This window comes from Dendrobium catenatum, unplaced genomic scaffold, assembly GCF_001605985.2.
Source record: "Dendrobium catenatum unplaced genomic scaffold, ASM160598v2 original_scaffold_76759, whole genome shotgun sequence".
In the NCBI taxonomy this organism is placed as follows: Eukaryota; Viridiplantae; Streptophyta; class Magnoliopsida; order Asparagales; family Orchidaceae; genus Dendrobium; species Dendrobium catenatum.
The window spans coordinates 161,150-173,460 of NW_021395205.1; the positions used below are offsets into that span (position 1 = coordinate 161,150).

At 39.0% G+C, this 12,311-nt stretch overlaps 2 protein-coding genes across 10 annotated transcripts in view; both read right to left on the reverse strand.

Moving 5' to 3' along the window:
- Positions 1-163: 163 nt before the first annotated feature.
- LOC110095362 (elicitor-responsive protein 1) lies at positions 164-2,203 on the reverse strand. Of its 2 annotated transcripts, none has more exons than XM_020820891.2 (7): positions 1,754-2,203; positions 1,517-1,621; positions 1,224-1,350; positions 1,054-1,125; positions 917-962; positions 524-830; positions 164-435 (listed from the first exon to the last, which is right to left on the reverse strand). In XM_020820891.2, exons 1-7 carry the CDS (start codon positions 1,785-1,787, stop codon positions 398-400), a joined length of 729 nt encoding a protein of 242 aa, XP_020676550.1. In that variant the 5' UTR covers positions 1,788-2,203; the 3' UTR covers positions 164-397. The 2 variants fall into 2 exon arrangements, with proteins under 2 accessions (XP_020676550.1, XP_020676546.1); XM_020820887.2 differs by having other exon boundaries at positions 524-833; positions 1,754-2,017.
- Positions 2,204-2,635: 432 nt separating this feature from the next.
- The window catches only part of LOC110095647 (transposon Ty3-I Gag-Pol polyprotein), a 38,628-nt gene continuing 28,952 nt past the window's right edge, over positions 2,636-12,311 (reverse strand). For 5 of the 8 annotated variants that reach the window (XM_028691876.1, XM_028691872.1, XM_020821271.2 and 2 more), the window contains 2 exons: positions 7,556-7,699; positions 2,636-7,196 (listed from right to left, as the gene is read on the reverse strand). In XM_028691876.1, coding sequence (XP_028547709.1) covers positions 3,986-5,581 — 1,596 coding nt within the window. In that variant the 5' untranslated portion in view covers positions 5,582-7,196; positions 7,556-7,699 and the 3' untranslated portion in view covers positions 2,636-3,985. Of the gene's footprint in view, positions 7,197-7,435; positions 7,700-9,947; positions 10,076-12,311 lie in introns of those variants that run through there. The other 3 variants (XM_028691874.1, XM_028691878.1, XM_028691877.1) reach the window with 2 other exon arrangements.

Here is a 12,311-nt window from a genome sequence, read left to right on the forward strand (position 1 = left end):
AAATGAATTAAATGGGAATTCCAAATTCATCAATAAATTCATTTATATATTCTTTTTTCCATTCAATCAACCAAGTAAAACTTGAAACCTAGATTTTTTTTTTTTTTTTTTTTTTTTTTTTTTTAACTTTGCATTATTTTTTTTTCCAACAAACCAAAAAACCGATCCACAATCCAATTGTCTTATTCCAACGGATTAGATTTTCAAAAAAGCACAGAAATTGAAATAACCAAACCAAAATAAGAAATTCCCAAAAAAAAAAAACCAAAATAAGAAGTTAAAACACTGAGACAAACTCTTGTCAAACACAGTGGAACAATCTTTTTCAACTAACCATTTCTTCAATCCATGTCTACTCTGCACACTAACCAAACTAGTATCAACTGCATCCTTTCCTTCAGTAAGGCGGTGGAGGATAAATTCCAGAGTGAGGTCCTGAATCCAAGAAACCAATTTGTCAGCTTATTTATTTATGGCAAGAAAAGAGAGCAGAGATGGTTCCGACTTCCAGATTCCAAATTACCTGGAGCATGGTAAGGATTTGCTGGTGCAGGAGGGTATGGCTGCGATGGATAGGCGGTGGGCGGATAGGCGGCGGGTGGGTATGCCGGCGGTGGGTAGGTGGAAGATGGATAAGGGGCGGGCAGGTATGTAGATGAGTAAGCTGGATTTGTGGCGGAGTACGCGTTCATCGGGGAAGGGTAAGCCGGCGGCGGAGCATAGGATGAAGAAGTAGGTGGGGCCATGTGCATGTAGGGGGGTGGCGTGCTCATTGGATGGTTTGATTCCGGTGGCTTGGGTTGTTGGTGGCCGTGCTGTTGCTGCTGCTGCTGCTGCAAGGAAGATGGAAGATCGATCGGAGTTTAGATTTTGCAACTTTTGGCAAAGATTTGGAGAGAATGAAGGGGTAACTTACATGTGTGCCGGCGAAGTGCAAGATTAGCTTTACTTCTCCGGCGAATCTGAAAAAGTAGGTGAGGGAGAAACGAAGTGGTTAGGGTTATTATTGGCGTGGAAATGGTGGTGTCGGTGGTAATGGTGATGAAATCTTACTTGCCGGATTTTGTCTGAAGCGTCCAAGAAGAGTCGTCATAGCCCTGGGAGAGTACCTTCTGCAGCTGAATCCTGTGGGATGCGATGTTTCAGACAGGCATAGAGAGAGAGAGAGAGAGAGAGAGAGAGAGAGAGAGAGAGAGAGAGAGAGAGAGAGAGAGAGAGGTTACCGGCCGCTTCCGATGAAGCTGTCAAAGGTGATGGTATTGCTATTCCATACGGCGACGGAGATCTCGCGGAGACCTTCGATTAACGGTATGACGGTCTTCTCCTGGAAGGTGGGGTTCTTCCCACCATCTTCCCTCAAATAATTTCAACCATCAGACACAATAGCAAAGAGAGAGAGAGAGAGAGAGAGAGAGAGAGAGAGAGAGAGAGAGAGAGAGAGAGAGAAGAAGAAGAAGAAGAAGAAGAAGAAGAAGAAGGGGATCTGAGACTGAAGGGGATGGAGGCATATACCGACCAGTACATGTGCGGGTGCGGAACTTGGTGTTAGCGTACTCCAGACAAACGTAGGGATCCTGGCGAGAAATCCATTCGGTATCCTTCAGCCTGCTGCATCCCACAACTTCCGGCCGGAGAAGAATCACCGTAACTCACGCATTTCAATTTCAGGAAGAAGAAATAGACAAAACGAAATAGAGAGAGGGAGAGCGAGGGGTTTCGCCCGATCGGCGGTGTGAAGGAAGAAGAAAAGTACCTGTGACATCGAGAAGCTGACCTTGGATCGACATGAGAGCGCTCGGCGAGGGTCGAACGTAAGGACTAGTTCCCTTCTGCCTTCGACCCGACGATTACAGAAGAAGAGGTGGGAAGTACGGGAAGTCGGTCCACGCCACCGTGCACCGTCCTTGCCTCACCAAGATCTGTATTCTAAACGGCCAGGATCGGTTATTTCCGATCAGTGGGACCCACTACCTTTTCTCATCTCACGTGTTCACGCGGCGCAGCCTAATCAGAATCCCTTTTGCGGTCATTAACTTCTAATTGGCGTATCTTTAAACCTTAATTACTCATTTTAGTTTTAGAAAATTGTCCTCTCATATCTATATCTATACTACTATATAAGTGTAGTTTGAGATTCCACCCAAATACAATCCTAGCCTTTCATTTAATTTATCAAAAATGAATCTCAACCTTTTATTTTATTTATACATTTAATTAACATATTTATTAACTTCATTTATATTCATTTAAATACATTCATTTTATTTATATTTATTGCATTTAAAAAAGAGTCAATTAATGCATTTAATTATATTTTATTAATATAAATAATTAATAAATTACAAACAACACTTATGCAATTTAATACCTATTACATAGTCTCAGATTAAATTAATTTTAATTCATCCGTTCGTTGAGTTTAACATATTTATGTTTCATAAATCTTTCCTCCAAATTAATTTATCCTATTAACATTTCACCTCTTCTAATCCCACCCAGCCATAAACTAAACTCTTCATCTTCGCCTTTTCTTATTGGGAGCAATTCCGAACTTTTATAGATACAGATTTCATTCAAGAAATTGTCAAAATTATGATTGCTCGTCTCTTATGATATTGATTTAGTATTTTTTTTAAATTTTTATATAATAAACAATACAGGAGGATGTAATGCTAGCATGTATAGTACTTTTTAGAATAAAGACCTTAATATCTGAAGGCAGTATTTATTCTCGGAAACTAAGGGAGAAGTTTTCTGATAAATCTGAGCAAAAGAACGAAAAGTGACGTCAGGCCAGAGAGCCACTATGTACGAAGTAATGTGAGCTAAAGATTTATCGGGCTACTAATTTCTGAACTTTCTTTGAACTTAGACTCTAATGTCAGAACGATGGGAGAAATCTATTGAAGACTGGTATAATAAGTCTCATACCTCGAACCTTGAATATCTTGATCTTTCTACTTTTGATAAAATATCAAACAAGAATCTTGCACACAATCAAGCTGTAAATTTTGACCGACTCTTTCTTTCATCTCGAATTCATATTCGTGATAACTATAGAATTTCTGAGAAGCTTGATAAACTTGAAAAAGAGGTTACTTTTCTGAAACGGGAATTACTTGACCTTTGATAGCCAGTCACCCCAATAGTTGTCACGGGTGGTTCTTTTTCTGAATGCTTCAGTTTTGAGGGAATGGACCATGTGGAGTTCGATGAGTCCTTGGAGGGCTTGCTGGTTAGCCCGTTGATGAAGTTGGTGCAGCCTTTGTTCATGGATTGCTGCTTCAGACATTCGGATTCCTCCTTGCTCCATTTTTGTGAAGAACTCGTCCAGGATTTGCTTGTACTCAGTGTAGATATGATAAGTGTGGCTAGCTGGTATGTTGCTTGGTTGGAGTGAGTGATGCACTCCATTAGAGCCTTCTCCACTTGTTCCAGCCAGTTCGTTGTTGGGGGCTGCCATCCTGCAAAAAGTGAGCAAACAAGTCGAGATAATGCGTCAGCTAAAGAGTTATCCTTCCCATTGATGTGTTCAAAGGTAACTGGAATGCCAAGGCCAGTGATAAAGTCAGTGAAGGAGATCCATCTGACTCTGGAAGGTTTATTTTGGGCAGCTTTGTTATAAAAAGATATGATTGCTTGGCAGTCAGATCGGATCAAGAGTTGGTTTTTATCAAGATAATAGATTTTGAATTTGTCAAGAGAGTTCATGACAGCATGAATCTCGGCATCAATAGTGGATTTGGGAGGATTGAATTTTCCACTATCATAAGCACAGATTTGCTCATGACTTTTATTATCAAATTGTTGGGGTTTCCGTTTGCACACCCCTCCCCAACCTTCCATACAGCCGTCTGTTTCAATGATAATAAAACAATTTAAGGGGGGAATAGATAATTTAGGAAGATTATGAATAATTTTCTTCACTTCAGCGACGATCTTCCAATCTTGTGCGTTCATTCTCCTTTCACCAGTGGGGCTTACTTTAGCATAAAGTAGGCCAAGGATTTTTTCCCATGTTTGGGATGTAGTTCCAGGCATAATTGAGGAGTCCTAGCCATGATCTCAGATTTTTAGTTTCTGAAAGGGAGTCTTCCTGGAATTCTGAGATTTTCTCGATGATGTGTTCTTGGAGCTGGATTTTGTTGTTGCCTATGGTTGCTCCAAGGAAATCAATTGTTGAGACCCCGATCTTCATTTTTGTGGGACTTAGAACAAGTCCGTTATCTTTACAGATTTTCAGCATTATTTTTAAATGCTCAGCATGCTCCTGGTTATTTTTGGAGAAGACAAGTATATCATCAATATACACAGCTATGAAATTCTCCGTACCTTTGAAGCAGTAATCCATTCTTCTTTGGAAGACGGCAGGGGCATTTTTAAGTCCAAATGGCATAACAAGCCATTCATACAAACCGTTTGGGACAAGGAATGCTGTCCAGGGGATTGAGTTAGGATGCATAGCTACCTGATGAAACCCACTTTTAAGATCAAATTTGGAATAGACAGAGCAATTTCCTATTTTGTTGATGATGGTATTAATCCCTGGGAGGCTATATTGATCTTTATGCGTATTGTCATTGAGCCTCTTGTAGTTGAATACCATCCTTTCTTTTCCTCGTTCTTCTTTTCCTGTGACTGGGTTGATAGTGGTACCGGAGGATGCCAAGAAAGCTGTAGTCCTGTGCTTGCTTTGACACGGCCTGATTACCTTAAGGTCCAGTAATGCTTTAATATGTCTTTGAAAGGACTCTTGCATTTGTGGAGTCACACGTTTTAATGGTCTATCTTCTATTGTGATGTCTGGATTTTTAATATCCAGTTGACATGTGACCTTGTTTGCCAACCAGTGTTTTATTGGATTATCTCCAATGTATCCAGCTGCTTGTAATTGTTTAATTAATCCTTCAAATTGTCTCTTAAAGGGAGCTGGTATTTGTATTTCATGGGCACTCATTCTTTCGATTTCTTGTGCCATCCCATATTCTTCATCTTCAATACAGGAGGATGTAATGTTAGCATGTATAGTAGTGACATTTTTATAGAAGGTTACCTCATCTCCTTCGATTCGTACGCCACCATGCATAGCTCTGATGAAGTTACATCCAATTAACATTTGAATATCTTCTCCAATTTTCATTGGAAAAGCGTAAGTGTAAGGGATTCTGAATTGTTGGTCTCCTATGACCATCCTTCCTCCTTTAAGCTTTTTATCAGCCGTTGTTTCTGAATTGACACCTTTGAAGTGTACAAGGAATGGATTTGGTTCCAGGGCATCTTGCGGGATCACGGATTGATCAATGCAACAGGTGGTTGCTCCCGTGTCAAGGATAGCAAGAACTTTGAAAGTCTTGACACCTGGAATGTCAAATTCAACGGTTAGCCTTAAAAGTCTATTTGCTGTTACCCTTTTCGTGGTATCTTCAGTAGCAGCGACTTTCTGTGATGTCTCAGGGATTAGAACATTTGCTTCTTCTTCAATTCTTGCTGTAATCTCAGCAAGCTTTTCCCTGAGTTCTGAACATTCTTCTTGCAGATGTTCGTTTTCATCAACCTTCTTTTGTAGATACTCATTTTCCATTTGTAGCCTTGTGTTCTCAAGCTGTAGTTGAAGCAGTTCTTCTGGTTCTGCGGCTCTAAGTGGTGGAACAGCTTTGAGTCATTTCTCCTTCACACCATTTGATGTATTTTGTCTGTTCCAGTACTAGGTTCCTGGGATTGTATTGTACAGGAGTATCTCTTTGTAATGTTAGAACAGTATCAAAATAATTTGGAGAACACATACCGCAGGAGGTGAGATTACATTTAGGACAATGCATCCTAAATTTCTTGTTCGTTTCTCTTTTACAGCAGTGGCACCTTAAATATTGAGGATCAGTGATATCCTCATATTTTTGCCATTCATGTTGGCATTCATATTGGCGTTGAGTTACCTGAACTCTTGGTTGCCAACTTTCAGCTTTTCCGACCCAGTATGTTCGGTCTGTCTCTCGGAAGTAGCAGATCGTCTCCTGTATGGTGTATGCTTCATTAGCATCTTCTCCTTCTGAGATGCTGTATATGGCATCACTTTCTGCTTCTCCTTCGTCGACAGAGACGATTTCGCAATCATCAGGGATGTCAATACCTTCAAATATTGCTACTCTTTTGATACTTTTCTTGTCATTAGGACATTCTCGAGCGAAATGCCCTTCTTCTCCGCACAAGAAGCATTTGCAGTTTTTGTTTCTAATAAGATGCTTCTTTTTCTCAATACGCGCATGGGAGTTATGTGGTTTACCTTTATAGGTAGTTGATCTCCGTATGCCGTATTTCTTTTCAGGCTTTTTGTAATATCCCGGAATAGGGATTTGATTACAGAATTGTAATCCTTTGAGAGCTCTATGGAATGTAGCTTCCTTGCATTCATTTTCAAGGTACCTGTATGTAAACAAGATTCTAGGGATGACCCCTACCTGATTACCAGAATACCTCGTATCGAAAGCCATCTTGATTCGACTTCCAAGATCTCCTGGGAGTTTAGACCAAAATTTTTCAGAACGTTCCGGACTTGTGAACATTTGCCCAGTTTTTGCAGCTATCCTCATGTACTCATTCATGAATTGGAGTACATCCTTCAGGTTGTTGCATGAGAGACGTTCAATGTCTCTATAGGCTTCATCTTGGATGAGTGTAGATCCTTGATAAGGATCTTCTAGCATGAAAACTCTTCGAATTTGGGAGATAATATTTTGAGTACCTTCTCTGCCGTCAGCAGTGTTGATAGTTGTCTGGTACTCATTAGGGAAAGCCATTCTCCATTGCATCCATGTAAGATTTTCGGCTTCACCAAGAAGATTTTCGATAAATTCAGCTTTATCGTTATTATCGGTGAACCCTTGCAAAGATACAAGGTTCTTGGTGATGCTTTCCCATCTTAAGAAGACTTCATCAAATGCTCCCAAGTTGGTAGGAATTGTTAAGATTGCACCATTCTGATGATGTGCAGAGGGGAGGTCCCATTCTTCAGAATAGTTCTTTGATTTGAAGCGAACTCCACGCCTATCATAATCTCCATGATCGGGCCTGGTTGGCCTGTAGGGGTTTTCTAATGAACCATTGGTTCTGGCTGGTGGGTAGGAAGGAGGACCCATTGAAGCATCCATTTGAGGAGGAGTGTAGTTAGAAACTACAGAGTTGAGCTGATGCATTTGTTTCTGTAATTCGAACAGAGCAGGATATTCGAATTCATTGAAAAAAAAAATTGTTTTAAAAAACATTAAGAAAGACAATAAAGAAGGCGTCCCAAACGAAACCTAGGTAACATCATGTGACTCTCATGTGCCTTTGAATGATGTCAAAAGGCTTCTCGCAACTCACTCATAAAGAGTCATTATTTGCACTAAGTAGAAGATAACATTCTAAACTCAAAATCTTGCAATTGTCATGGACTTACCTTACCTTTAGTAGAACAAACGTTTTTTAGTTCAATCTCTTCTTCTTTTCTGCAATTTTTGCTCCCCCTATTATTATTATTATTGATCTTTTATTCAAAGATCATGACAAACATGCTTACCTCACAAATGGCGCCATTGATGGGGGAAGAGCAGAACTTCGTCAGATATGCTATAAGCAGTGTACTTTGTCAAAGCTAAGATGCCTTGTATGACAAGTTATTTGAGCTTATCTCCTGAAATTCATTGTATATGATTGCAATCACCTGACAAGTTACAGACAATATATCTGTCAAATATCACATTATACCATAATCAATCCAGCTGAGAGAGAGAGAGGGAGAGAGAGAGAGAGAGAGAGAGAGAGGGAGGGAAAAGGTCAAAAAGGATAAGATGGCAGCCTGTTTAATATATTTCGACGACATCTTTCATCAATATTATTAACCTATACTGGAAATATGTATGGTATAGATAAACTGTTTTTCCTTCGGGCTTGAAGACCTTCCCATTACAGCTCTGCAGCCTTCCCTTCTCCAGGAAGAAGATGGGATCCGACTTCGCTTCCGTTCCCATAATTGGTTCGCAACTTCTCTCCCTCTCTTTGTGTGTGAATGTATGTGATGCTTTACGCAGCTTTTATTGTCAAGTGCTTACTATTTGAGGATAGATTATTGTGTGCGGACACCGGATGGGAGAACCGTCCAGTCCGCTCTTGGTACCGAGCCTTGATATCGAGCGCGGTATATTTTTGTGGTGACATGACACATTTTTGTTGGTACCTGGACAATGTCCGGACTCCGCACAGAATAAAAATTCCTATTTGAGCCAAGTTCTTTCATCATAAATGGTTAAGAATTAACTTTTCGACAACTTCGTCGAAATTAACTAACATTTAGTAAATTGGTATTAAAAATGATATATTATTTTTGCGGAATGGGCAGTTTCAGCAGCTTTTCTATTGAAAAAAATATAGTTTTTTAAAAGAACTTGAAAGGCAGAAGTTCATTTGTTAAAAAAACTAACATAAATTGCAAATTGTCTGTTTTTTGTTGGATTTATCAGTATTTAACTTTAATTTATGTTTAATGCACATGATAAATATTAATTTATTAGTTGATGTCACGTGGATTTGGGCATAATAGTCAAATTTATAGGATTTACACATTTAACGTATAGATATTACCATTTATTTAATATAACACTTGTTTGATGGCCTTGAAGAAAGTCTGGATGATGATGAGAAAGTTGCAATGGGTCATGATTAGTTTTAGTTGGAGATGAGAAAGTCAGCTTTCTGGTAATGAAGATAATAGCAATAATGCCCTCACCTCATCATCAAAATTGATGCCAACTGAACACAACTAACTCATCAGTGTTAAGATTATTCAGGAACTCTGTTATTGGAGTAAGCTTGATCCAAAATCTATCATATATATATATATATATATATATACACACACACACTTAAATACCTATTTATGATATTTGTATATATATATATATGCATGTTACATGTATGCATAAAAATTTATAAATATACATAAAATTTATATATTTCAGGTTGCTATCAAGCTAACTAGATCTAGTCAAGACAACCTAAAATTAGCTCAAATTGAACAGAATCAAAATTTTGGTTTCTTCCTCACCTCCTCTTGCTCTATAAGTTTCAGCCATAATCAGGGCTACAAATTCCCCTTAAGAAAAATAAACTAATCAAAGCTAACCCTAATAAAAATTAATAGGAGTAATATTTTGTTAAAAAAGATAAGCATTAAAGAACACAGGTTTTGGGTATCATCTCAAACTTGTTGATAAGTACCTTTCGATTTTGATGCACAAAATTATCATTTTATGTTTTTATTTCTCCTATTTTGATTCAATCAAAAATAAAGAGGGAAGCGATACATGTACTTATTTCTCCTAATTTTGATGCAATCAAAAATTATTATTTTATGTTTTTGTTTGTATTATCCTATGATGAAAAATAACCCATGATCATGCTTGGGTTTGGTGCTCTTAGGTAATTTCTCTCCATTGGCTTTTCACTTATGTTGAATTTGCTTCCTTGTTCTTTGGTGGCTAAATGGGTATTTAATTTTGGATTGTTTTTCCTTATTGGGCTTGGCCCAATTCATCCCATGTTGGTTAGTTGCTTGGTGTTCCCCATGCTGTCCTGTTTTCCCTGTTGCTAGCTTTCCCTATGTTAGTTATTTTTCCCCATGATGCTAGTTGTTCGATTTCCACATTTTTGTATTCCTATACTAAGGGCATTAACTCCTCATTAAATGGCTAACTTGATAGGCTTTTATGGGTTGTTTGGGTGGCATAAGTAAGTGATAAATTTATGACCATTCCCCACCCACCCACCCACCCCCTCTTTCTTCATATATATTCCACGGTTTTCCCTTCCATCTGTATCTTTCTTCTCCAAATATTGTGAGTGTAAGGTGTTTTTGTGTCTCGTTTGGGCTGACCTGTTGAATGAAATAAAAAAAAGAAAAAGATCATGCATACCTGTCGTCGTCATCCCGCGCACGTTCGAACGTCGCTTCTTCACACGTCTTTGCCTCTCTCTCTCCACAATCTCCTCATTTGTCGTTAAATACCCGAAAGAATGAGGCTGCTAGTTCTGACTCTCTCCCAAACACGCCACTTGTTCGCCTCCTTCGTGACCATACAACTTCGCTCCTTCGATCCGACGAGAGAGAGAGAGAGAGAGAGGAAATTTCCTCTCTAACCTAGAAGAGCCCGTCTCCTTCGGCTCCTTTGTGATTGCTCGACTTCGCTCTGACGTTGTCCCTTCCAATCGGAGTGGAAGTTACGACTTTCCGATCGGAAGCAACAACGAAGAGCTCGCTTGTTGTGAAGGGGATTTTCTCCCTTTTCACCGCTTCTTCGGCACCCTCGTGGTCGTCCGACTTCGCACCTCCAACGACTTTCTCGTCCCCTTGGATCGAAAGTCACAACGTCTTGATCGGAGACAACAATCGGAGCTCGCTCACACTGTGAAGGTAACTTTCGTCCTTTCGTGCGCTTCTCTCCTTCCTTCGACGACGTTCCCTTACCTGCAGGATCAGAAGTTACGACATTTTGATCGGAAGCAATAACGTGAGCTATTATGAAGGTAGCTTTCTACCTTTCACGCGCTTCCTCGACTTATTCCCGTGAATCCGCCGAACCAGAGAGGAAAAAAGGGGGGGGGGGTTATTTTAATTATGTTCTTGATTAACTGATTAATGTTAATTATAATTAATTAAATAATTATCTTTATTTATAATTAATGTTAAATTATTTTAATTATAATTAATTATAATGAAATATTAATAATTATTATTAATTATATTTAACTTTTAATTATCATTAATTATCATTGATTATAATTAGGCATAACTAATTATAATTAATTGTAATTAATAAATTAATTATAATTAAATAGTTAACTATCATTAATTTTAATTAATTATTTGGTTGTTACTAATTATAATTTATCTTAATTAAATAACATTAATTATAAATAAATATAATTGATGAATTAATGTTAATTAAATAATTAATTATTTGTTAATTGCAATGCAAATAAAGCTGCCCCTTGCCTCATGCCACGAGCCTCCCCGCCGGTCTTCAAGATAAAAATTTCTAACTTAAATCCCATCCTCGATGCGCCTGACGCGCCGGTGGACCCATATACGCGCTCTTGTAGCATAGTGGGGGGAAACCCAGTGCAACAGGTGCAACGAGGCGGGTAAAGCCCTATACACGCTCTTGTAGCGTGGTAGGGATAGTCCTCGACCTCGACATTGACACTGCTACGCAATGTATAATGTTCTAAATCTCATTCTCGACGTTTGTAGTGGACCGGAGAACCACCTATACGCACTCTTGTAGCACGGTAGGAGGGAGCCCGGTGCGACGCATATGGCGAGGTGGGTAAGCCCTATACACGCTCTTGTAGCGTGGTGGGAAATGTCACTGGTGTTCTTGTACGGGTACCGTTGAAGGCCTCATACACGCTCTTGTAGTATGGTGGGATGAAAATATGTATGGCCGTAGTGTTTAAGGACACCTACCATACACGCTCGAGTAGCGTGGTGGGAATGCCTAGCTCCCCTACATTTCCCCCAAACTTGGGATATGTTGGGGTGCTGCCGAAATTTTCACTGAAATACTTAAAGCTTGAACAATAAGAAGACCTCACTTGGGCAATAATATAGAAAACTCGTACTTGGACATAAATGCATAGAACTTTAACTAAATGTGCAGAGAACTTGTACGAACAAGAAAGGATTTAGACTTGAACTAAACTACAAGAAATAGAGCCCCAAATCCTAAAATGCACAATCAAGACCAAGATTCATATGCCAAATAACAATCTAATAAATTCAAACAAATACAAGCAAACAACAAGGGACTCATGACGAACAGGACCTCGATGTATACAAGCAATGAATAATAGTTAATTCACAGCATCTGAACAATCACAAACAAATCTTAATTATCAAGACCTATGAATACATGAGACAAGGTACATAATTGATGATACTGATGAATGCAATAAACTCCCACAATAATCCCTGCGAGGTCAAATGCACTATACTTGCAAGCAAATAGCAGTCAACTGCAAAATGCACGGGTATCTTCCACCTGCATTAATGAAGGCCAAGATACGAACGCAACAATTCTTTCAATGCATATGAATAATGATATTCAATCAAGTCCAAATAATATCAATCCCCTGTAAAGAATATAAATGTCTTCTATACACAACAATGAAGAACTCAAAACATAAGCAATATTGCCTGTAGATTGAGATGGCAACACGAGCAATTGATAGCGGTAGACCCGTCCTTGCAAACAAGTATAATCAAGGGAAATTATTCT